The sequence below is a fragment of the Drosophila suzukii genome, chromosome X (genome assembly GCF_043229965.1).
Source record: "Drosophila suzukii chromosome X, CBGP_Dsuzu_IsoJpt1.0, whole genome shotgun sequence".
Taxonomy (NCBI): domain Eukaryota; kingdom Metazoa; phylum Arthropoda; class Insecta; order Diptera; family Drosophilidae; genus Drosophila; species Drosophila suzukii.
The window spans coordinates 15448028-15474899 of record NC_092084.1 but is presented as its reverse complement, the minus strand read 5'-3'; the positions used below and the strand labels follow the sequence as shown (position 1 = coordinate 15474899).

The 26872-nt window shown below is 36.3% G+C and overlaps 2 protein-coding genes across 2 annotated transcripts in view; one reads left to right on the top strand and one right to left on the bottom strand.

Moving 5' to 3' along the window:
• The window catches only part of kirre (kin of irre), a 46422-nt gene that overhangs the window by 7065 nt on the left and 12485 nt on the right, over window positions 1-26872 (bottom strand). The window lies entirely within an intron of this gene.
• LOC108019223 (C-type lectin domain family 4 member F-like) lies at window positions 13286-14856 on the top strand. The gene has a single exon (XM_017087020.4). It carries the CDS (start codon window positions 13330-13332, stop codon window positions 14287-14289), a length of 960 nt encoding a protein of 319 aa, XP_016942509.3. The 5' UTR covers window positions 13286-13329; the 3' UTR covers window positions 14290-14856.

The window sequence follows — 26872 nt, the reverse complement described above, 5'->3', positions numbered from 1 at the left end:
CTGATTTCTCTGCATGTCGCTAAAATTGAAATGTATTCGAAGCGGACTTTGCACGCATTTCTGCCTTATGCAGTTTTTTTTTTCCATTTCCATTTTTTCCAGCGGTTTTTGAACGCGTTTTTTCACACTTTGTGTCGCCTATTTTTTTGTATTTTCCGTTGGGCTTGTGTACATATCCCCATTTCCATTTTCCAACAACTGAATGCGGCCCCCATAAACAAACAGGCCGCCAAACATATGTATGACATATGGGATAGGACGTCTTCCTATTTTTCGCCTTCATCCCCTTGTCAGTCGGTGTTTGGCCTTGGCATTTGCGGCTTTTGTTTGCTTTTCGCATTTTCCTTTGGCTTTTTTATTTGGAAAAATCGGTGCTGACCTAAGAACATTTAAAGCAGCGGGAAATGCCAGTTGAAAGTGCAGGAAAATATTGCCACTGTTAAATGGAATTGCAGAAACTAATCTATGCTTGTTTGTTATAAAATGGCTTCTTATACAAAATCCCAAACAGTTGACTTTGGCAAAAATATATTTTTAAAGGCAAATATATTTAATATTTATTTATACATATGGATTACAAATTGAGAGCAGTATTTTTTGTTGTTTTTGTTGATTAGTTTCGATTCTAAGTTTTATCAAGAAAGGAATAATTGATTAGGATTTTAGCGCTAAAGCATTGGAGTTTTGGCTTTGTTTAATATTATAATATTACATTAAAATTCCATTTAATTATAAATATAAATATAAACACTGTTATAAAACTGTGCTGTTTCTGGTCTTGAAAGGGCTTTAAATATTTAAGAATTGTCGACCAAAGTTAACCACTTGAAAGCCTGGCGAAACAATTTTTAAATCCTTATCGAGTGCACACGTGAGAAATTTCCGTGCTTGTTTGGGTTTCACCTTATCCTTGACTCTAACAACGGAAAATCTCCCTTTTTTCCCTTTTTACCCCTTTTGAACCCCCTTTTGTACCCCCTTTTGCCCCTTTTTCGACAACTAACCAAAAGGTAATGCTAACGATTTCATCAAATTGGCGCCACCTTTGGAAGCCCAAAAACAAAACAACAAGAAAAAAGGAAAAAAAGAAAGGAAACGACAGAACGGAAAACAAAAAAGCGCGAAAAACTCGGAAAAACGGAGCTCAAAAACGCGCTTAAAACGCTAGCGAAACGCGCCGAAAGACAGCGTACATATCCCACCAATCCGTATCGCTATCGCTTTAGCTGCGGCTATGGCTATACGGCTACCCTTTTGCTATTCGGTGGGGTTTTTTTCCTTTTTCGATACCCTCGAAGAAGAAGGGTATTTAAATTTCAAACAGATTTTTATTGACAATTGAAAAAGTATCTGTATCTTGGTTTCCTTCAAATATTTTTTCTTATTTTTTATTTGAGTTTCTTTTATTTCTAAACACTACCGAAATAAACAGAGTAAAAAGATATGTTTTAATGATAATAATTGCTTAGAATGGTTATTTTTGAAGATCCTTTAATTATAAGTTATTCCAAGAAATTCCAAATTGGCTTTGATATTATTTAAAAACAGATAAAAAGTGATAAATATTTTGTTGTCTATATATATTTTATGAAAACAATGTACAATGCTTAAATTATATGTTATACAAAATGTATTTAAAAAGTATTTAAGCTTAAGTGAAAGAACTGTAATTTCTATAATCACTACCGATAAAGGAGCTAAATTGGAAATTAAAGGTTAGCTAAAAAATATTATTTGATTGTTTTTGGGTCATAACTGGTGTTACATTTTAAAGTGATTATTGGGGGATGGATTTACATTTTTCCAGGATATTTGCGGTGCCATTCGCATACCGCTCGACTATTTTCGTCCTGTTTTCCGTGCGGGTCTCTGTTGCTCTGTTGCTTGTTTACCAGCGCCATGATTTACGGCATTTGCACTTTGACTGCGACTACTGTGCTCCACTGTCCGTATCCGTGTCCGTCCGTATTTTGTCCGTCCCCCCAGAAAAGTCCGGGCATATATAGAGCCGGAAATGCCCGGCGTGCGTATATGCCAGGTGATAAAGAGGTGCGGGGGGAGGGTTTTGGACAAAAGGCAAAGGAAAACTGTGGAAAAACTTTGGAAAGCTTCGGGTTCGCTTCGCTGGCAGCAATATGCTTGCCTAAATTATTAAAAATTATAATAAAATTTTTATGACCATAAAAGGCCACCGAACGAAAGCCGCTTGGCTTGAGGGTTTGGGATTGGTAGTGGGGTGGGGGGTAGTAGGCCCCCGAAACCCCCCTTTTTTGTGGCAGGACCCCATGGGTCCTTCGACCAAAAGTTGTACAGGAAATGACTGGACATGATTTTTCGTGCACACATAACTTTTGTTTTTAGTTGCGGTAGATTCTCGTTGGATAGTAAAAACCACTTCCCCAATAGTCTCTAGCCCCCAAACCCCCTCCCCCCCAACTCCTCAGCACACACAAATTTCCTCCAATTTCTTTTGCGTGCTTGGGACACGGAGGATTGGGCATTTCTTCTTCCTTTTTTCCCCGACTTCGGCTTTTATGTACTTCCAGGCGAGACATTAAAATTACTTTCGGTCTGCCATCGCTGTGTCACTTGGTTTTTATTGTCCCTAAGATCATGAATTACTATAATCACTACGATTGTCCAGAGTTATGTGAAGTGGAACAGGACAAATATAAAGGTTTATTAACCTTTAGCTCCTATCAAAATAATGTGGGTTGGGTGAAATGTAAAATGGGATTGGCCAATAAAAATTATGGCTTAAGCCAAATAAAGAAAATATCAAATTGAAAATTATGTGCCTTGAAAGCAATTATAAAAGTGCTTTAGAATATGTCTTCCTTAATAGAAAAGTTATGCTATGAAATACCTAATTTTATTTAAACAGTGATTTATAGCTATCTTTAATTAAACACAAGCATTTTATCATAAAATCATATGCAATTAGGTGTTGGTTAAGTTTTAGATAAGTGCCTAGCCTCTTCTTGGATTCAATGCATTAAGTGTTGGTAAATACTTTCTAATGCATTTGCTTCGTGTTAATCGCCTTCTGACTGTACTTTTTCTACTTATAATAATAATCAGGGCATTGTACATTTTTCGAGGCCCCACCTTTTCGTTTCCTTTGTACGAGTAACCCATTTCCTTTCTGTTGTTGTATCTTTTCCTCACACCCTCTAGTTTTCTCCATTTTCCCCATTTTCCAGAATTCACTGCGTTTTGTTTTGTTTATTGTAATTGCCGACTGTCAGCGTTGTTGCTGTTGCCTTTGTAGTTACTTTAGTTGGGTTCAGTTTAGCTACTAATGTTGTTATTGCTGGAAACGCACGTGCTGAAAATGCCGCCGCAAAAGGAAAAGCGAAAGAGACGGGTATACAGCAGAGCGAAAGAGACAGATAACAGAAATACGCAAAGAAAAAATGTCGATTTTTTAAGACCTATTTTTAAAAAATTTTCAAATCTTTATTATTATATTGAACTATTTACAGGAATGATAAACACTTAAAAAATAAATAAAATATAAAAATGGAATATATATATTAAATAATCAATATTATATCTGGGTTTTTTAAAAATATCTTGGTAATTATTATTTATACATTTTTATATAGTTTTTCTTAAAGTGTACGAAGGCTAAATAAGCCGGAGATGGGAAAAGCGGAAAACACATGCCACGAAAACGCTAATGACACACACAAGCAAATACACAGACACACCTACACTCTCACAAATGCAGTGTCATAGAGATGGTGGAAAAAAAGTGGGCGGGGGTGTTCCCAACATTATGTTAATTAGATCCCTCACGAAGGAATTTTCGCTGGAAATATCTTTCATTCCCAGCATTGGGTAAACAAAAGTTTTTCCTCCACTTTGGAAAACTACGCCACACACGCTCACACTCGAGCAAATTAACCAACACACACACACTTTCTGGATTGTCATGCGTTTATTATCCTTTTTTTGTTTTTTTTTTTTGCTGGCGGAAGTTTACTTTTCATAAAGCGAATAACTTCAAGATGAAGTGTAAATAAAATGGGAAAAAATGCTAAAGCAAGTAAATACAATTAGACAATTATCAAAATAATTTTAAAGCTGATAAAAAATATATTTTAATAACAAGAAACATTTATTTTTATTGTTAGATATATGTATTAATAAAGTTCACAAGTAGAAAACTATGTTTTTAAAAGCTTTAATTTACTTAAAACTGTTTTTTTATTTCCCAAAAAACCGAAAACCCTTCTCAAGCTGCTCAAAACTGTCGGTCTTATAGGTGTACGCCTTGATTTGGCTAAACTACGACTGAAAAACTACTATAAAATGAGATTTTTTGACCAAAATCTGAATCCCAAAAAAAAATGAGCTACCCCCTTACAAAAAATGAAAAAATTTGTCAAAAAATAAAACTTCCTTAAAATGATGGGGATCGATAGCAATTGAAGCAAGCTGCTCAAAACTGTCGGTCTTTTAGGTGTACGCCTTGATTTGGCTAAACTACGACTGAAAACCACTAAAAAATGAGATTTTTTGACCAAAATCCGAATCCCAAAAAAAACCGAGCTACCCCCTTACAAAAAATGAAGAAATTTGTCAAAAAATAAATTTTTCCTAAGATGATAGGGATCGATAGCAATTGAAGCAAGCTGCTCAAAACTGTCGGTCTTTTAGGTGTACGCTTTGATTTGGCTAAACTACGACTGAAAAACCACTAAAAAATGAGATTTTTGGACCAAAATCTGAATCCCAAAAAAAAACGAGCTACCCCCTTACAAAAAATGAAAAAATTTGTCAAAAAATAAATTTTTCTTAAAATGATGGCGATCGATAGCAATTGAAGCAAGCTGCTCAAAACTGTCGGTCTTTTAGGTGTACGCCTTGATTTGGCTAAACTACGACTGAAAAACCACTAAAAAATGAGATTTTTTGACCAAAATCCGAATCCCAAAAAAAACCGAGCTACCCCCTTACAAAAAATGAAGAAATTTGTCAAAAAATTAATTTTTCCTAAGATGATAGGGATCGATAGCAATTGAAGCAAGCTGCTCAAAACTGTCGGTCTTTTAGGTGTACGCCTTGATTTGGCTAAACTAAGACTGAAAAACCACTAAAAAATTAGATTTTTTGACCAAAATCTGAATCCCAAAAAAAAACGAGCTACCCCCTTACAAAAAATGAAAAAATTTGTCAAAAAATAAATTTTTCTTAAAATGATGGGGATCGATAGCAATTGAATCAAGCTGCTCAAAACTGTCGGTCTTTTAGGTGTACGCTTTGATTTGGCTAAACTACGACTAAAAAACCACTACAAAATGAGATTTTTTGACCAAAATCCGAATCCCAAAAAAACCGAGCTACCCCTTTACAAAAAATGAAAAAATTTGTCAAAAAATAAATTTTTCCTAAGATGATAGGGATCGATAGCAATTGAAGCAAGCTGCTCAAAACTGTCGGTCTTTTAGGTGTACGCCTTGATTTGGCTAAACTACGACTGAAAAACCACTAAAAATTGAGATTTTTTGACCAAAATCCGAATCCCAAAAAAAAACCGAGCTACCCCCTTACAAAAAATGAAAAAATTTGTCAAAAAATAAATCTTCCTTAAAATGGTGGCGATCGATAGCAATTGAAGCAAGCTGCTCAAAACTGTCGGTCTTTTAGGTGGACGCCTTGAATTGGCTAAACTACGACTGAAAAACCACTAAAAAATGAGATTTTTTGACCAAAATCCGAATCCCAAAAAAAAACGAGCTACCCCCTTACAAAAAATGAAAAAATTTGTCAAAAAATATATTTTTCCTAAGATGATAGGGATCGATAGCAATTGAAGCAAGCTGCTCAAAACTGTCGGTCTTTTAGGTGTACGCCTTGAATTGGCTAAACTACGACTGAAAAACCACTAAAAAATGAGATTTTTTGACCAAAATCCGAATCTCAAAAAAAACCGAACCCTTACAAAAAATGAAAAAATTTGTCAAAAAATAAATTTTTCCTAAGATGATAGGGATCGATAGCAATTGAAGCAAGCTGCTCAAAACTGTCGGTCTTTTAGGTGTACGCCTTGATTTGGCTAAACTACGACTGAAAAACCACTAAAAAATGAGATTTTTTGACCAAAATCTGAATCCCAAAAAAAACCGAGCTACCCCAAAAAGCAACTACTGAGAACAGTTAGGGGCATTTAACTGTTCCCACTATTAGAAAAAACAAAAATCGTAATCAAATTTATGTTGCTCAGCTGGTGCTACTTGTTCTTCTTCTTCCTGCTCATCAGCAGCAGCCATAAATTAGTCAGGGGCGTCGGTGAGAAGGGGGATGGGGGGCGTGGCAGGACCAATAAATTCATCAATTTTTTTTTGTTTGGGGCCCAAAAGATAAATAAAGCAAAGAAGGAAAAAGCATCGAGGAGTTAAGCAAAACTTTTCGAGCCGCCTTCGCACTTGCCAACGGCCACGCCCCCATCTTTCCCCAAAACCCCCACATCCGCTACCACGCCCCCCCCCCCCCCCCTTTTTAGACCACTCCAGCTGAAGCCTTTTAATTGAATATTAATAACAAAATCCTGCATATTAAACGGAGGCCGGCAACAAAGCAACTTTACCATCAGAAACACAGGCAGCCGCAGAAAGGACGAAAACCTTTTGTTAATGTATGCACACATCTGTGTGGGATCACTGAAAGAAAATACGGTTGCTTAGAGGTCGCTACCTTTGCTCACTCAAGTTTGCAGAATAAGTTTCACCACTGTGAAAGAGTTTTGGAGGCATTAACTTTATAGTTGATTATTACCTTTAACATTCTTTTTTTTATTATTTATTTAAAAAAGACTAGAGATTTCTTTTCAACAAGTGATTTTTTTTCTCCAAAGTTTTAACCTAAGAAAGTGATTTTAAGAAAGATTGTTCAATATTATAGCCTTATCACACTTGCTGGATTTTTGGCTGCTATCAGATTCTCTTTAAAAAAGACAGGGCCACCTAAAGCAAAATGGGTCTACAGCTTTAAAAAATTTTAGGAATTTATATACCTATAAATTATGTTTAAGTTTCCATGACCTATTAAACTAATTCCCGTCAGTTAGTAAAAAACAGTGTAATAAGGGCATAAGTGATTTGCAATCTCTAGAAATTTCATTTAAAAATGTTTTTTCTGTGGAAACCATTCCTTATTCTTAATCTTTGTTTTTGCCTCTATCTAATTCTTGAATTCCAATGATTTCGAATTTATTACAAAGTTCCCCCCTATTTCTGCCAGTGCAGGCGTGTGCGCTGTGCCCTTTGTATTGTGGCACGTCTCCGCCATCCATGACCAGAAGTCCTGCGCTCCTGACGATGTCAAATGTTAATGCAATCAAATTGGAACCTCATTCAGTTCGACGGGGAGTGAGAATGAGACTGAGACTGAGCGGTACACTAAATTCAATTATGCATGTAGTGCGGGAAATTCCAGGGGGGTGGCCAATGGGGGGTTTTTGGGGATCTAGAGCAGATTACAACGAAGCCGAAACGTGTCCTTCTTTTTGCGCCTTTGCAGCTTAATTTCCAGAATAATGGGGACAGTGAATCCCTTAAAGTGGCAGTGAGTCTAAATTAAAGTTGCCACAAAAGTTAACAAGCTAATATTAAACTTACCCAACTACTTAATCTAGGTAAATTAAGTTTTTGCAATCTTATATCTTTAGAAGCACGTCTTACCTGTAAGTAAAGGAAAGATGAGAAATATGGTTAGTGGAGAGTTCTTCACTTGAAAATTATTATTAAGACTTAGATTACTTTTAGTTTACAATTTTTATACTAAATAAATAAGAAAATATTTTATTTTAGAGCTTTAAAAACATGTATTTAATTTAATCGTAAACTATATAAATACATTTTTAAAATTTAAATGTTCTTGTTTTTTTTCTCACTCATTAATTGCATGACTGGTATTCAAATTAGTCGAATCATTCATTTACGTCTTTTGAATCTTTGCGTGTCGCATTCGCTTTTCTTTCAATTCGCCGAGGCTACTTTGTCCACCTTGTGGTTGCTGTTGTTGTATTTGGATACATCATGCATATATGCTGGGTGCTATCAGCCCCCTTAACCCCCTAATGGGTCATCTTAACCCCCCTTTGGCGAGCGGGCGCAATTAAATCGATATTACGCGAGCCTGAGCCTGAAGCCTGCCTAATTGCGGATGACACGAAATTGTTTGCGCTATAACAATAAAGCAAAGCGCACCACCCCCACCGCCCGGTTTCAGCCCCCCTCGCCCCATCTCTTCACCACGCCCTTTTGGCACCTCTAATATACAATAGATCAGAGGCGCACGCAGGCATTTAGTAAGGGGCTGTAAAAAATTTCAAAGTTATTGTTTAAGAACTGCCAATTTTTAAAACTCTTAATAAAAATATCTAGAGTTCGAGATTCTTTTCCATTTTCGAAAAAAAAGTTATAACAATTCATTGTAATATTATAATATATAATATAATATAAGCAAAGGGTGCTTATTTTAAATCCTCAGAGTAAACATATTAAAAACAAAGATTTTAAAAAACTTTTTTTTAACAATTCATTGTTATATTATATTAAAAGTATATTGTATTATATTATTATAATTATAATATAGCATATATTATAAAATATTGATATGATATAACCAAAGTATTACTTTATTAAAGTTATTACAGTACCGACTGAACCCGAGCAATATTCCCTTTGAAAATGGTTTACAAAAATAAAAAAAACCCCCGCCCCTGTCTACGCCTTGCTAAACGTTTCCGTCTCTTTCGCCCCCGCGAGTAAAGTTCAAATGTTGGCCTTTCTTGACCCGCAGACCAAGGGCTTAACAATATTTACACTAGATGGCGCTGCAAAGTGATTGAGCGTTGTGAAATTCTAATTGGAAATTGATTCAATTGGAATCCAGCGAATTCCTGCGAATAAACGAGTTAACTGTGTAATTAACTCCAGGGGAAATATTTCATTACTGGTACATCAGCTGGTTGTTGGTTTAAATAGTTACGCCAATTGCATTAATTAATTAATAGCTGTGCTATTTTATTACGTTTTAAATTACTAACTGTAAAGTTCAATTATGGTCAAGATTTTAGTTATAACTTTTTATATATTATTTATACGCTAAGTTTAAATTTAAGGCTAACTTTTTTAAAGTTTTGACAACTTGCATGTTTAAAATTTATCATGAATTTGTTCTACCATTTATTTTTATGTAAACTTTGACGTTTTAATTAAATTAAACTAATTTGGGAAAGTGTTTTGGCAGAGGCTCTCAATTTCGCTTTATTCAGTGTATTCCCTAGTAAATGTAGGAAAAAGGGACGAGGTCCTGAGCGATTTACCAAAAGGCTCACAAAATGAGTTTAAATTCCCCAAATGCGCTTAGGTACAAATTTTCTTCCCCCAAAACAACAACGAAAAAAAGGAGAAAAAAGGGAAAATGGAAAACAATTTAAAGCGTTTAAGCAAAGTACGGAAAAATAAAGGAAAGAAAGGGGGGGGGGGGGGGGGGTAATTGCATGTGTGTGCGTGTCTATTCATGTGCAACAAGGCGCCTGCTGTCGTGGGAATTTAGAGGGGGTTTTAAGGGGAGGGGGGGAGGGGGGGTGGTAAGACAAGGCGCCCAAGCGGACATGTTTTTATCATTTTTGTAGTATTTTTTGTACTTTTTGTGTTATTGTTGCAAGCAGGCGAATGCAGCGCAGCCTTCCGCCTTCTGCTGTATAATAAACAATTTCTTTTTTAAACACACACACAGATACAGACAGAAATACATATACATGGGCCCAAGTGGAGCAACTTTTACATGGGAATGGCAGCAACTGCAGCGACTATCGAATGAATCATTCACGCAGTAATGAATACGGCCACACTGGCGAAATTGATTTTTTGAACAATATTTTTAAAGCATTCGTATTTATGTACACACGTTATGTACTTCAGTTAACCTATTAAATGATATAATAGACATGTGATTTTACATTGCCATTAATTTGCTAAATAATTCAACTTCAATTTAATGCTTGAAACAAATTAAAGTGTGACCATGCTATATCCATCGAATTTGCAAGATGTTGCTATATTTATTGAATAAAAATCATTATATTTGTTATGTCTTTATTCATTCTCTTATCTGCTTCTTATAAAGTTTTTTAATATAAGATATTTTTTTCATTTAATTAATACTAATCTCAATTTTAAATTTTGAACAGTGTACCTTAAGGGAAATGGTAGAGCCAATGGTGCACGATCCAAACAAAATAAAAATCTCCTAATGAAGGTGCAAAAAAGGTCCTGCTGAGTGCGCACTTAAAATTACAAGGCGCTGTAATTTCGAGAAAGCTACTCAAACTTTAGGTAAATGTAAACGAATGTTGCAAAGAACCTGTCAAAGGTTGCAAGGGAAGAAGAGTTATAATATAATATAGACTCATTTCTGATATACCTAAGTATTTAAAGCCTCTTAATTTAAAAAAAAAATGTATTATGCATGATTTTAATTTTTTAATATTTTGTTTAACATATTCTTATTTTTTTTATAATTTTGTTATTTTATATATTTATTTTGTACCACGTTTAAAGGAAAATGTAGCCGAAAAATCCACATTATTTTTCCCTCCATGGCATTTGATGTTTTCCTATCTCTCCGAGAGTCTATTTGCTCGTATTATTATTATGAATATTAAGTTGTTTCTTACTCCTGCGGTTGTTGTTCCTTCGGCTTCATCCCTTTTGTGTGTGGTGGCAGCACAAAATGGCATTAAATTAAATAAAGACCCGTATTAGGCATGCCCATGAGGGGCGTTGGGGGGGGCTAAAAGGGCAGGGGGGTCGAGAGTTGAGCGAGGTTACGCCCCTCGGTTAAGGTGGAATAGTCTCTCCTATATGCCATGGATCAATAATGGGCACAAAGTTCCCCAACCAGTAGCAACAAATAAAAAAGGGTTAGACCAAGGAGGGATTTTCTAATGCTTTTATGCACAGAAAAAAATATTATATTTTGTTTTGTGAGAAAGTTATTTTAGATTTATATGTTATGCCTGAGGAAAGATAAAAAATAAAAACGCTATTCTGATGATTCGACGAAATTTGTAGTGTGACCATGCAGCTTGCTGAAAACTAACAGTGTGACCAAGCATTACTTTGAATTTCTGCAAGATGGGAAATTACATTTTTCAAATGTATTTCTATTACATGTCACTTATTTTGTACAGTGTAGGCTTGGGGTGACTCAGGGATAGGGTGCTGCTATTATTGCTGTTGCAGTACAGTTAAGTCAATTTTACAGCAGCAATAACAACAATAAATGGCAACATTGTACACTAAATTGTGCAAAACTTCGTTGCGTTTTCTGTTTCTGTTTCGGTTTCGGTTTTAGCTTTTGTTTTGCTAAGTTTCGATTTTCCCCACGTTGTTGTTATTGGCTCCACTACTTCTTCTTCTTCCATGCTTTTCCCATGTTTGCCCTGTCATCAATTAGGACATGCATTTGGTTTTTCTATTTTTCTGCACTTTTCCGTTTTGTTTTTGGAACGATTTGTTTATTTTTGTTGCTTTTCTTTGGCAAAATGATTTGGCGCAGTTGAATAACAGAAAATGTTGCATATATTTCAGCGCCCTGCGGCTTAAAAAAATATAAATGAAGAGTGTATGTATATGTAGGGAAAATATACTATAAATAAATGTAAATAATATATGTATGTATAAAAAAGAAAGATATTTAATAAAATTTGCTGCCATAAAAGAAGAATGTTTGACATTTTTTCCTATTATTTTTTATAATATATTAATATGTATTGCCTTTTTATTGAGTAATTTAGTAACTATGTTCGACACTTCAAAATTAAATTTTTAATCAATTTTCATTTGCATGTTTCATGTCCATTTAGACTTATAAAAATTTATATTTCGATTTTTATGCATTGATAAATTCATTTTGGCATAATATTTCAATAATTTATTGATTAGTTATCTAGCTGAAGCGCGCCTTCAATCAATTTGGAAATGCATTTTGTCCTTGCGCATGATTGGACCACGAGTAGCGGGGCAAGGACGTTCGAGGGGGGGTGGTAATGGGTGGCAGTGGGTGTTTCGGGGGGTGGTGCAACTGCAACGGCGGCGATATTGGAAATGCAGTAAATAATAAAGTGCAATGGGTGCTGGGCGGGTTTTATACACCATATGACAAATATGCACTGTTGGAAAAATTCCATTAAAAACAATCAAATACAATCAAAACCTGAATAAAATAAAAAATTAAACATGTTATTTCTTAATATGAAATAAATTTCCTAAAGTGTTCGTTTTTCATTCTCTTATTAACATTTTAAATCTTTCTTTCTATACCTTTCAGAAAAATGCAATGTGACCATATTTTGTCGTCGCTGTACAGTGTGACCCTATATTTTCGTAAGCACCGTTATAATTCCCAACTTCTTCGTTTTACGATTAATATCCAGGGTTCTAGCACTGAGTCCCGTCGTATTTTAAAGTCTTCTTGAATTTCCCAGTGCACTCTCAGCGTGGATAAGCAGGGCGGGGGGCGTGGCTCTATGCGGGCTTATGCAAATGTCGCGCAACGATATCCACCAACAAAAAATCGCGAAGAAAACAAAGGAACCCCAGTGCAGAGAATAGAGAGGAGACGTGTGGAAAAAGAAATGAAAGAGAATTGTGCACTTGAAAAGCGGCCAAATCGATGTCAGCAGCAGAAATGCAAATAAAAAAAACCAAAAAAAGAAAAGATGAACGGAAAATCGGCTGGATAAAGGCGAAAATAAAAGGAGAAAAATCCCGCTCCTTGGCAGTTTTTGAATGGTTGGCAGAAACAAAAATGGGAACAGCTCAGAAATGGATATGGCGAGCGGAGGGGACTGATGAAGTGCCGCACAAAGATCTTGGTCCCTCGAAGAATGGCGGCGGGAAAGCTAGCGGGAAAATCCGGCAAACGAAAGTTATAGGAGGTCAGCGAAAGGGAATTGTGGGCGACTTTGCCAGGATCTCTGCTAAGCTGCAGGAAAGGAGAACGTAAGGGAAAATAACTCTAGTATTATCCCTTTTCACAGGACGCAAAAATTGGATTCGATTATAAATTAAAGTATGATTCATTCCCATGGTCACAAAATGTGTGTGCTAATTTCCAAGAATTAAAAGAAATTATTTATTACGTTATCTCTGAAGCAGACATCAAAACATCCGGAGTGATTGTACCGCCTATAATCTTTTTGAGTTTGATTTCTCTATCAGCATTATTTAAGGTTTCCTCATTTGCAAAGGCCCAGAAGAATTTCAGTACGTTTTAAGAGTTCCCTTGCATAGGTTGAAATTATTCGAAATGCTGAAGCTGATATATTTTTCTGGATTCGTCCTAATAATCCTGAATTTTCAGGTGATCTCAGCGAACTCACAGGACAATGGGCGCTCCATTTGTCTTTTAGAGGACCCACCAAATCAGTGTGGGGACTTCTGCCTGACCAAACTGCATCCCATGATTGGTTTGATACCCGTGACCAACTCGAAATTGGAAAGGATCCAGAGTGAGCAGCAGGCCTTAAGGGTCAAACTCCTGGCAGTTCAGTTTACGGTTGAGGCACAGCGGATAGCAGTGCAGAATTCTTTGAAAAATATCACCACAAAAGGAGAATTCGGGGCGAGACTCAACGAAACCGAAAGAAAACTTAGGGTTGAAAATTCTGAATTGAAGAACCAACTGCAGTTGCTTCGCACCAAAATGGAAGAACAGGAATCAGCCATAAAAACCAAGCTGGATGCCCTTTTGGAACCTTTAAGCAAGACTATCACCAAGGATGATTTCCAGGCGAAATTCAACGGTATGGCAGCCCAAATAAATATGTTACAAAGCACACTCTCTAAAATAGAAGACACCAAAAGCAATACTACGGAAATCCCTACAAAACCCATCCCACCGATGTTCCAGAAAATCGGCGAGAGGTATTTCTATATTGAGAATAATCTTAATCAAACTTGGCATGAGGCTGCAGTCGCTTGTCATCGGATGGGCGGCTTTTTGGCAGGCATTAAGGACCTAAAGGAATTGCTGTCCATCCAAGATAAAATTAAACCTCATGTTTGGTACTGGCTTGGGATCAATGATCTGATGACCGCCGGCCAGTTCCTATCAGTGGCCTCGGGAAAACCGGCAGAAATTTTGACCTGGAGGTCCGATAGCCCCAACAATGAAAAACGGTGCGTTCAACTGCAAAACGGAGATATGAGTGATTGGCGCTGCAATGATAAGGTTAAATTCATTTGCCAGGCGGACAGCGAAGTATAATAATTAAAATTGAACATCAGCTAATGCTATCACACCAGGTTATTGAGTTCCCATACAAAAAAAATTCCAAAGTTTGTAACAATGTAAATATAAAATGATTAATTGAAAAAATGCATCTATTTATTTTATAATAGCTTTTATACATAAACATTTTTTACAATATATTCGATTTTCAATTAAACATTTGTGAACATGTTTATAAAGTTTTTATATTTTTAAAAAAATTTTAAGAACATTTTCTTAAACATGTTTGCTATATGATTTCGACGTGTTAAGCGAACCCGAATAAGTCAAAATAAAAGAACCTCCACAAAAAGTTAAATAATGCTATTTTAAAGAGCAATCTATATGGATTTTCTTGTTTTGTTCTGGCATAAAAAGCAAATTCAAGAGTGGGTGTTGGCCGTTGGGTGGTGGCGTTGTTGCCAACGTTAATTGCGGCAATTAAGGACTGGTTCCCCTTGGATGTCCTTGCCGGTGTATTGTTCCCCTGCCAAACGCCCAGCCCCTCCTCTCCAGCCGTTCCATTCCATTCCGTTTGTTCTATAAATGTTTTAAACATTTTAATTAGTTTTAATAAACGGCCTCGGGAGGTCGCTGGGTGGGGAAAACTGTTTGAAGTGGCCCCGACTTCGTCAACAGTTTCGTGTCAGGTGCAGGTCCACTCATTCTCCCTCTCATTCACACCCCCCCCCCCCCCATTTTCCCCCCGGGTTTCCCTCATTTTCCTCGGCACACACGGCTTGACAATGAATTTTCGTGAAAAGGTCGTCGCCCACTTTTTTCTTTATTTCCTTCCGCTTTGTTTGCTTCTTTTGTGAGAGCTTTTCCAGCTGCCGCTGGTCCGCCGAATGGTCAGACTGCCATACACTCGCGGTTAAAACAATACCATTCATTGGCACGATCTTCTACAATAAGAGATATCATAAGTGATTACTCCAAGTAGAGATGGGGTATTATATCGATATGTCAATATCGAATTAAAGTTTTAGGACAGGATGGATGTTGAGATGGATATTGGGACCTATGTGTAATATATATTTATTATAAAATGGTCAGGCTTCAATACACTCGTTGTTAAATCAATTCCATTCATCATCCAACAATCTTCTACAATAAGAAAGCAGAGATGGTGAATAATATCGATATATCAATATCGAGTGAAGGTATTTATATTTAGATTGGTATTGTGACCTTTGTGTAATATATTCATTATTAAATGTTTCGAATTTCACACACTCGGGGTTAAAATAATACTATAAAACTTTTTTGGTGAAAAAAAGGGTTCCAAAAATTCGAAAATTTTTTTCCGTTTTTACATCGTAGCTTAGCCAAATTAAGGCGTTCGGCTAAAAGACCGACTGTTTTGAGCAGCTTTCTTAAAATGCTAACAATCCTCATCATTTTTACGAAAATTTATTTTTTGACCAATTTTTTCATTTTTTGCAGAGGTTGCATCATTTTTTTTCGAAAAATGGGAAAAAATGAAAAATTTTCAGGTTAGAATGCCAATTGATTGGAAATTAAGCAACGAGCTCAGCAGGGTTTGACATTCCTTATTCTGACAAATACTTTTGTTTTGGCAGCCAAAAAACTGAATTTTTATGTCGAAAAAAAGGGTTCAAATTTTTGTCAAAAATACGAAGTTCAGATATTTGTCAAAAATGCGAAATTTTTTTCCGCTTTTTCCATCGTAGCTCAGCCAAATTAAAGCGTACAGCTAAAAGACCGACTGTTTTGAACAGCTTGCTTAAAATGCTAACGATCCTCATCATTCTTAGGAAAAATTATTTTTTGACCAATTTTCTCATTTTTTGAAGCAATTTTTTTTTTCGAAAAATGGCAAAAAATAAAAAAAATTCAGGTTAGAATGCCAATCGATTGGAAATTAAACAACGAGCTCAACGAGGTATGACATTCCTCTTTCTGACCTATACTTTTGTTATGGCATCTTTTCTCATATAAAAAATTTTTATAAATTTTTGAATTCTTAAGATATGTTTGAACAAAGTATAAGAAAAATGTTTAATAACATTTTTTTAAATTTTATACCTTTTCTAAACATTTTAGAGTGAAGATTTGCATAAGGATTTTGTGTGTATTAGTGCTATTATCCGAGCCACATCTGTGGGTCAAGTGTGTGTTTGTGCGCAGACAACGAGGTGTATGCGTAATGTTTAGTTGGCGGTCGCTCTTAACCCCCTAACGCCCCCGTTAACCCCACGCCGGCTTCTCGGTTTTGGTTTTGGTTTTTGGTCCTGTTTTCTGGTCGCTGCGGTCGCTGCGAAATTTCCGCCTGTGAACTTTAGTTCACTTTTTGGGTTGCGTGTTGCCAGTGCATTGTTTTCCTGTACTATATGCCCCACATGCCCCGTGTCCCTTCAACCCTTATGCTCCGTCTCACTCTAGCTAATATCTCTTTCGTGTGTTTGTGATTGGGTCTTGCGGCCGAGCACTAAATAAGTTGACAAGACTGCGGTTCCCGGACATTTTGGCGGGTTAAAGGGATCATATGAGGGGTTGAAAGGTCGCAAAGCCTCAAAACGCTTGAATTTCGCAAATTTACCAATTTGGAAAAGGTTAGGGTCTGGGTTCATGTTGGGTTCAATCGGGGTCCGCCAGTGGGCGTTGCGGTTTAAATCAAAGTGTAGTGCTTTCTGGGGGACATTTCGAGTGTCCCAAATGTTTCGCCTTACTCTCAAGGTAAATGCCTTAATTTAAATCAGTCTTAACTTGGACTTTAATTTGCAGATCAAATGTTTTGATTTCTTTTCGGTACCTTTAAAGTTGAGACCGTCTTATAAATTACATTTTCCCCTATTTACAGGGCAGTTCCCCTAAGAGAAAATATAAAGTAGACCCGGAAAACTCGCAGATAAGAATTTTTCGTGCTGCCTATAAGGCGTCGGAAAAGAAGTATAGCGAAAATATACAAGAAATGCTAAATAAATAAATAAATAATGAAAAATAGCGATAAAAAATACACCAAACTTCATGCTATATTTTTCCAGACCCCTCTCCCCCCAAAAAAAAATAATAAAAAAAAAGAAAAGAAAAACCATTTGCTGTCAACGCGGCGGTCGCGACAGGAAGACGATTTGCAGCCATTTGTCATGTTGAGGGCCATCGAGAGGGGGGGTGGATGCAGGATTCGGGATTCAGGATTCGGGGCAAAGGATGCAGGGGCGTAGAAGGTCGAAGGGGTGAGGGCGGCTAGGCTGCCACGGAAGTGCTGCCGAAAAATAAAATATATATATTGGCGGGGGCAAGGCCGAGGGAAATCGCTTGTTGTTGTTATTCGGTTTCATTTCTCGCTGTTGTCGAATTGAGAGGGCGATTTCGAGGGGGATAGGGTGTTGAAAATCCAGGGGTGGCGTTAGGGGCACTCGAATGTCCCAGAGAAGCTGTGTCAGTTTGTTTGGGCAGGACGTTTGGAACGGGGAGTGTTAAAATATATAAGCAGTAAATAAGCTTAAAAGCCGCGTGGGCGGCTACAGCTTCTGCTTGTTGGAGGTACAGTGAACACTCGCTAGAAACTTCAAGGTTCCACATTTTATTTTTAAGTTTTGAATTTTTAAAGAATTCATTTTAATTTATTTTTGTAACTTTAACTTTATATAACTTTAAATGATTAAATGATTAACTTTATAAACGATTTTATTTTTTTTTAAAGTCACCCTTTGATTTCAAGATAAAATATGGTCAGAACGCCTCTAGATCACAATAAAGAATTCAAAGTATTCTCTATGAAAACATCTTTAAAAAAACTTATCCATCTAAAAATTGTTTGACTTCTTTTTTTTGTGATCTAGGGGGAACCCTACAAGAATCCTTACTGGGCCATTTTGAAAAAAAAAACTTGTAGTTTTTACTGATTTTTAAAATACTATGTACTACTGCCTGTTAAATATTGGTGTTCAAAATCTTTTCTTTATATTACTTAAATATATATATTATTTTCCTTGAATCTTTTTTCTTTTTTCCTTTAATCCGAGTTTGTTCTGTACTTATTGTTTGGCTGTTTTCGAAATTTATGCGCCTTGATTCCTCACACATGCAAAAACCTCTCACATGGCCACCAGTACACTTTACATTTCAAACTGTTGGCAATTGCAGAACAAAAAAAAATCAAAATAAAAAATAAAAGGGAAGAAAATCAAACAAGAAAATAAAAAGAAGGGGGGAAAAGTACTCTTTTCCATGTTGTAAATTTCATTTTAAAGTCGCTGCGCGAAAGTTTGGCAGCCTCGATGGACTCGGAGAAAAGAAGAAATCACTGCCCCCATTCTACACATCCTTTTTCCCCAGGACTTTTCCTTCATCTTACCCCCTGATTTTTATGGCTTTGCTCGTACTGTTTGAGTTTTGTTTGAGTGTAGGTTTTTATTTATTTTTGGCCTGTGTGTGTGTGCGAGCGAGATTTACCCACCTACTCTTCTTCTTTTTTTTTTTGAGTGCATATATGTTTGAGTTTTGTTTCAACAATTTATTCAAATTGAGTTTCGCCGACTGCCGGCCATAACTCAAAGCCAAGTTTCTCTGCCTGCGAAATAAATATTTCTCGCTTTGGTCCTTTCACTTTCTTACGCCCAGCATTTCCCCCGCATTTTCCCTCTGCATTTTCCATTTTCCCTCGCTCTAAGCAGGTGTTGATGGCTCCATTTTGATGGAGCAGCAGCTAAGCGGAAGCCGCAAAAGTGCGTGAGTCATAAAAATAAATTCTAGGCTCAAGAAGTCCACAAAAAGCCCAAAAAAAAATCGAAGAAAAAAACCGAAAACCAAAAAAATAAACAAGAGAGCATAAAAGCAACGAAATGGCAGGAACAAAAGGGAAAGTTTGCCAGGAACTTTGAATTATTCGCTTTTGGCAGTCAATCAGTGATGTTGGGAAAATTTTGTTAGGGCAAGAGGGGGGAAATTTGGCTTAAAGTTGGATTCCTTTTTGGCAAGGCTTTAAGCCAATTTATTTTGCTTAGTTTGGAAAAGGAAGTTGAATTGAGGGCAATATTAATAAGAATTTATTTGTAATTTAAGAAATTTAAGAATGTTAGGAAATATGAAAAGAGGAATGTGAAATGCTTGCTTTTCTGATCTAATATTGATACCACAAGTATGAATTTTATAATGCATTTCTTGGCCATTCCTCTTACCGCTTTTGCCACTATTTCTCCTGCATTTTCAACCACTTTTTATCTACAAATTTCTTTCTTTTCCGCACTCTTGAATCCTGGCTGCTGGCTCATTTGTCACATGAACTCACATGGAGCCGAGTCCTGGAAATAACCATAACCCTTGGCCAACTTACCCCGCAGGAAACTTCAGACTTATCATTAGGAATTCACTGAGGAAAATTACGATGAAATAATGATCAATTTAAGATACTTTAACATACATTTTTAAGATACATTTATTCTTGACAAACATTTATAAAATAAATAGATCCGTAATATATTATGAACAAGAAAATAAATCTAAAATAAAACAATTTATTATTATTGAATCTCACATTTATCCTACTTTTTTAGCTACCCAATCATTTTGATTTTCCAAGCTATTTCCACCCATGTTTTTTCTCAGTGCCCTGGAGCGAATGGAGACTCCAGCTGAGATCTGAATTGGAGCTGCAGTCGGGAGTTAAGAGCTAAGAATCGTTGGCGGTGCAGAAAGGACACGTCCTGGGCTCAGCTGGGATAGCGATTCTTTCACATCACGTGCAGGTTAAGCAGACTGGGGCGGGGCTTTCGTGGGTTAAGAGGGGGCGTGGCCATAAAACGTGGCCAAGACTGCCGCCGAACAAAAGGAAAAATTCCTTACCGTTTTTAGACGTCCTGTTTTTTTTTTCGCCCCCCGTATCAATGCGATTTATGCAGGAATTCTAAAACCTCCAACATTTCCCTCCCCTTGGAACTCTCGTACATGCATAAGTCGCTGCAGCAAAATGTCGCGATAAAAACGAGAAGAAACCGGGCCAAGAAATACAAAAAAATATGAAAAAAAATCACACAAGACATAGAACGAAAAAATTGAATGGAAAATACCCTAGGTTGACTTTTCAATTCGTGACAGAAGTCAATTTATAAAACCTGATTAAAAGCTATTAAGTTGGTAATCAAAATTTGAGACATTTACTCATTTATTTTGAATTCAAAACTATATCCTATAAATTAACAAAATTTCCTATTATAAGAAAATAGTTTGTTATAATAAAACTCCAAGAAAGAATGAAATTTTTACCTTTACTTTAATATTTTCTAACACTCTTTGAAAGGGTATAAGAAAAGGCTTTAAGAACGTAGATGGATAAAATCACCCAAGAAAATGCAAAATAAATTGGCAGCTACCTTTGGCATGCCCAGGCTTTTCCCCAACCCATTTTCCCCATTTTTTCCGCTTTTCCGCCGCTTTGCTGTTGCATATTTGAATGCCGCAGGGCAGCAAAAAAAAAGAATCCAGAAGAAAGAGAAAAATCTGCGACAATTTTGTCTCATTGTCGCTTGTCTCTGGCTGGGCCACAAAAATTCTTGGCAACATTTTGGGCCCTGTTTCTATTTTCTTGGCTCCTCGTCGTTCTTCCACTTCTTATTTTACTACAAACAAAAATTCCTGTCAATTGCCGGAGAGCCATTAATCAAAGAGGCGTGATTAAAGGAAAGAACATTTCTGGAATCGCCGCTCGAAGAAGGCATACAAAAATATGTGCCTGGCTGTATTCAAATTGGCAGAAAACAATTTTGAATAATTATGACAATTTGAAAAGTTCTTAACTCCTGTTGACTTAGCGCAAGTCAATTAATCACTTAATTTGAATTGAATAAACCCAAACAGAAGTGTTGAAGTAAATAATTGAGCTCAAGGCCATAAAAAAAGTGGGAAAGGTCAAGCAATGAAATATAAATGAACGTAATGAACTCATAAATATATTAAACACTATGTGGTTATAAATTGTAATAAAATCTTAAATATTTCTTAAATTTAAATGCACTAAAAAAGTATTTTGGAAACTACAGGGGGCATTCATAAACTTAATGAAACTGCATAATTTTAAGCTTCTTTACTCGATAAATTAGCCTCCGGCTGATTGACATAATAAATTACTGGAATTCTGTTTTATTTGCGTAATTTGGATTTCTATTTGGCGGTTAATGGAATTATTTAAAGCCTTAGGGTTCTGTTTATTTTCCATTCGACGGTTGGCAAATTAATAAGAGGGGAAAATTTGCAATAAATTATTTATGGCCAGAGGAAATGCTGCTGTACAAAATGGCCGACAAGGTCACGCGCATTTTGACCTACACCCTTTATTTATTTATTTATTTCCTTCTTTTTTTTTGGCCACCAATTTGGCAATCAATTTGGATTTGGACTTCGATTTTCGTTTTGTTTGTCGTTCGATTTCGGTAGCCGCCGATTATAATCAATTGCCACGCCCACTTAATTAAATGGCCCCCGTCGACTAATAGGCATTTGGCAATTGGAATGGGTTAAGTGTCTGGCTGGAGGGTGTTTTGAGGGTTAAGGTGGGCCTCAAGTGGGTGGCGACCTGCCCTGATTGAACTCGAGCTCGAACCCGATTTCAATGCATTTGTCAGCAGATAAGCCGCTTAGCCTACCTCAACATTTCGGCGGGCACAGTCAAGGCCAGCGCATTAGTGCCACTCGACTGCCCCAGGAAATAATTTCTGATAAAATCTCGGTCAAATTGTTATGCCTGCAAAGTCCTTTTCTTCTTTTGTGTCCTTTCATTTAAGGGAAAGAAGTTTTCCAGACTACCTTTGCAATTTATTAAAATTAAAATTAACGGTGTAGGAATACCCGTACTTTTCTTTAATAACGTTAGTAAAAAAATTAAAAAAAACTTAACTTTTTATAATTTTAATTGACTTAGCTAATAAAGTTAGAAAATAAATAAAAAAATTGTTCATCCTTTGAAAATAAATATACGATACCATAGAAAGTTTTTCTTCTATATTCTTTTTTTATATTTCTCCTGTCTTTGGCGGGTTTTCCCTTCTCTATCCTTCAGGTGCTACTGTAGGATTTTCCTAGTCAATACCTCGACTGCCTCGGCGCTTTTCCACCCACTTCCGTCCCGCTTTTCCCATTTCCCACATCTCTTTTCCTCTTTTACTGGGCTTTGTTCTCCGCAGCCGCTTTTCCTACTACTTCTTGTTATTATTTGCGGTTTGCTGGGCAAAAACTTTCTGCCATCTCTTTCCCTCGGCTTATACCTGTCTCTTTTCGTTTCACCTGTAATTTTTGCAACTTTCAATTAGGAAGGCATTAAGCCAGAAAGTGCTTCATTGGGATGCTGGGAAATGGAAATGGAAAAGGGGTTTTCCATGGCCAAATGAAAAGCTGTCGCAACGAAAAAAAATGCATAAAAATATAGAAGAAAGCAGGGAAAAATTCAAACAGCTGAAAATTTTCTACTCAAAATGAATATGACTAAAGATGGCAAAAAAAAAAGAAAACGTGGGGGCCTGTGGTTTTCTATATATAACTATATATTCTATCCCTAGTTGTTATATTTCGCCAGTTTTTTTTGCGTGCTTCACTTTTTTTTTGCGGTGGGCGTGGCTTGTTTTTAATTAAAAATGAATTCACCTCTTGCCGCATCTGTCTTCGAAACAAACTACAAAAAATTATTTAGGGGGGTAAAATAAATTGGAAAATAGATGGAAACTTGCGAAAAAAGTGAATAAATTTAATGGAGGAGAATGAAATTTTTTTCCCAGTCTCTTGCATCCTTTCAGGGGTTTATTATTATTTTTTATAAACATACCTACAATCAAAAAAAGTTTGTAACCGACTAAAATATGTATTCTACAAGTAGGGGTACATTGGTTTGGTTTGGTTTAATGTATGTAATTATATTTTAAAATGAATAAATTGTTTAGCAAGTTGTAAAAAATTGGAATTTGATTAAATCAACAGGAATTTTCTTGAGTTTATTTATTTTCTGTAAACTGTTCCCTTCCCTGTAAAAATAACTTAATTACTAAAGTACACTCACTTATCAAGTTTACACAGCCCATTGAATGTACTCGAAATCTCTGTTTGCCAACTCACCTGAAAATAGAGAAAAAATCAGGTGAACAGGTTGAAAAGCAATGTTTATAACGATTTTGTCAGCAATATTTTTCTTTAGCTTATGTCAATTTTATATATCGTATTTGTTTTTATATTTTTTGTTTTTCTGCCATTGTATACCACCCGTTTTATTTGCTCAACAGAAAACAGCCGAAAATAAAATAAAGAACGGCAAGGCAACAACATCAAAGCAATTGACAAGTTCCAATTACAAAAACAAAATTGATTTAATTTGCATTTCTCGCCAATTGCAGATACACAAAATGAACAAAAGAACATTTTTCGGCAAAACTAAACTATAAAATGCACAAAAACAGAAAGAAATATAAATAAACACCAGAGAAATACTCGGCAAAAATAGTGTTGTGGATGAAGAGGGGCACAAAATTGAGTAAATAAAGTTGACAAAAAGTGTGTGTATAAAGGTTTTTGGTTTTGGCAAAAGAAGTGCAAATGTTAGTGGCTGATTTTTCGCATAGCCCAATTATCCAATATTCTGGCTCTATGAGTGGATTTCCAGGGGCGTCGAAAAGGGGGCGGCGGTGGGCGTGTCGTGTCTGATTTGACCTCGTTGTGTGCGGGCAAAGTTAGCGGCAATAAGCGAAAAACTGATTACACTGCCAGCGGCAGTAAACGCAATTGAAATTGATAGAGGCCCCCGGCCATGGGTGTAGTTGAAGGGGGTGTATATGCAGGCATATCTTTGGCAGGCAGAACGGCAGACGAGGCCACGAAATTCTGGAAACTGTTCAATTGCTAGCCACATATATTCCCTGTCTATTGGGTATTTAAATGTACGATAACAGCTAACAAGTATACTTAATGTATAAACCATTGAATCCCCAAGGATGTTATTTAGTCCCAGCCTCGTAAATAAATATATCGAATAAACAAATTTACTTGGTTTTGTGATTATAGTTAAGAAATATTTTTGCTTAGAAAGTACTTACATTTTCTATTAAATTTTATAGTAAATACCACCAAATTTATAAGTAAATTATTTTTGTATCGGTAAAATTACGATAACATCATCGATATCAATTTTTTTTGATTGTTAAGGTTATTTATAAAAACGACTTTCGCTGTTGTATAAAAATTGTATTGGTTATGTATTACTTTGAATTATAATATTTTTGGTAAATAAAAGCAATATATGACAACTTATCGATTATTTAGATAACACATTATCAACTATAACGCTTCAAATGATTAATTTGTGCTTATAATTCAGAAATAATGTTGTAATGAATATATTTACATTTTGTTCACATGAGTAAATATCACCATAATCATAGTCCAGAATAAATGCGATATATGATGACTTATCGATTATTAAGATGACATTGACCATCAATTATTACGCTTATCGGTATCCAAATTCTCTTTAATTAGGGCGAATGTAATAATCGCATTTGTTAAGCGCGACTCGTGATTTAAAAGGACATTTAGGACATTGTGCTTTAATTGCCCCATGACTCATACGCACACTCGCACACACGCACACTTTCACTAATGCCCAACACATTAACAACTCACCGACGCACACATGTGCAATATTTGTGTATAGATGAGCTGTGAATTATTACACGACACCGGGCGCATCTAATTAATAACAAAATTTTAATCGCCCAACGATAGCCGGGCATTAGCTGCCACTCCCCCTTTTCCACAGCGCCCCTTTTGCCCCCACCCCTCACCCAAAAATCCCCCTCGTAATATCGCTGATTATTATTGTTATTGTTATTAGCGCATGGAAATTTATGTGCAAAAATTTATTTGCTGCGTCGGCACTCAAATTGAGCATAATTTTTCATTTAAGTGGAAATTAATATTTTTACGCCCTAATGCCACGGGCCACGCCCCCTATATATATTTATAAATATATATATATATATATTTTATCGTGCTGTATTCTCCCTCCTTTTGCTAATTATGTCACGTCGTTTCGAAGGACGAAGAAGGAAAAAACAATATTCGTCGAAAGGAAAAAATGCGAAAGGAAACGATTTTGATAAATATATTAATGTGCCAAGCAAATGGCTGTTTCTCTCCCTCTTCCTCTTCTGCTTTCGTTATGAAATATTAATTTTGATAGATAGACATATATACTATATACTTACGTATTTCAGGGGAGTCATTAAAGGAAATGGCAAAATTTGTAGCACACTTTTTGGGGCTGATTAGAGGATATTGAAAAGGAAATTGAATGGGGGAACTCGTCGTTGGTCAGGTAAATGAATTTAAGCTCTGCAATTTGTGTGAAGATTTTTCCTGTAATTTTTTTGGGGAAAAGTTACCATGAAGTTATTCAAAAGTGAAAATTCTGACGTTATCATCTGAGTTGAAAATTTTCTTGAAAGTAGAACGACATTTTTATGTTCAAAATGTTTTTTTAAGAACGAATGTTCTCAATTCAAGAACGAATGTTTTCAATTCAAGGACAATGTTTTCAATTCAAGAACAATGTTCTTAGATAGTTTTCTCTGTGTGGTCCATATATGTTTTTTTTTTGCCTTTTTCCCAGTTAAAGTTGGCTTTAACTGTGCGAATGATTTTTTTCCGCCTTGAGATCTCGAATGTTAGGCAGCATATGGTTGTTCCTGCCACGCCTCCGTCGTATCTCCTGATTTTACCGCCCTCTTAGCCCTCCTCCATGACGATTTTCCCCAAAGCACATTGCTCATTGCCAGGGAGAGGCATAAATTTTCGTAAAAGAGAGGCTTTATGGCCATCCTCCTGCCATTCCACCAACAATGTTGCTCTATTTGTCAGCTCGTGAAACAATCATAACACCACCCCCCCTTTGGGAATCCCCCTTTGCCAGCGCCACTGTTCTTGGGCTGCAATGTTTTTTGGCTTTGCATGTAGCAAGCGATCTCCCTTTTCGTCCTTTGGAGCCTGGCTGCCGCCCAGTTGCATACATTTGTCATGCTATTTGGCCGGAACATCGTTACACTGGGAGAAAATATCAACATTTTTGCATAACTAATGTGACACTTTGGAAAATCCAAAATTGTGTACTGATAGTTATAGCTTACATATTTTTGTACCTCAGTAATATGGGTAATACTAATAATAAATAATGCTATATATATATCTTTTACTTCTAATACATAAAAAAAATCACGAACTTTAATTTTCTAACTTATATTTATTTTTATAATATTGTTATTTTGTTGCAATTTTTCTGTCATATAAAAGTATAAGGTAAATAAAAATTTAAAACACTGCAGTGCTCAGTGTGCAGTGCACCACCACAGTGCCCCCCTTTTAGCCACACCCCTGGTTGTGTGAAAAATTCATTGAATCATATGACAAGACAGCAAACGCATTGCCTTTCTTGTGGGCCAAAATAGTGGGTAAGGGGATTGGTAAGGGAATGGTAATGATAACCAGGCCTAAAACAGATACCAGGGCAAACATTTCGGCTTACCAGGCTGGCCACGCCCCCCTCGCCCCCACCCATGTCCTTGTTATGGGCATTATTTTGGGA

Bases quoted from the DNA above. Each gene is read 5' to 3' on its own strand.
- LOC108019223 (XM_017087020.4), top strand. From the start codon at position 13,330: ATGCTGAAGCTGATATATTTTTCTGGATTCGTCCTAATAATCCTGAAT.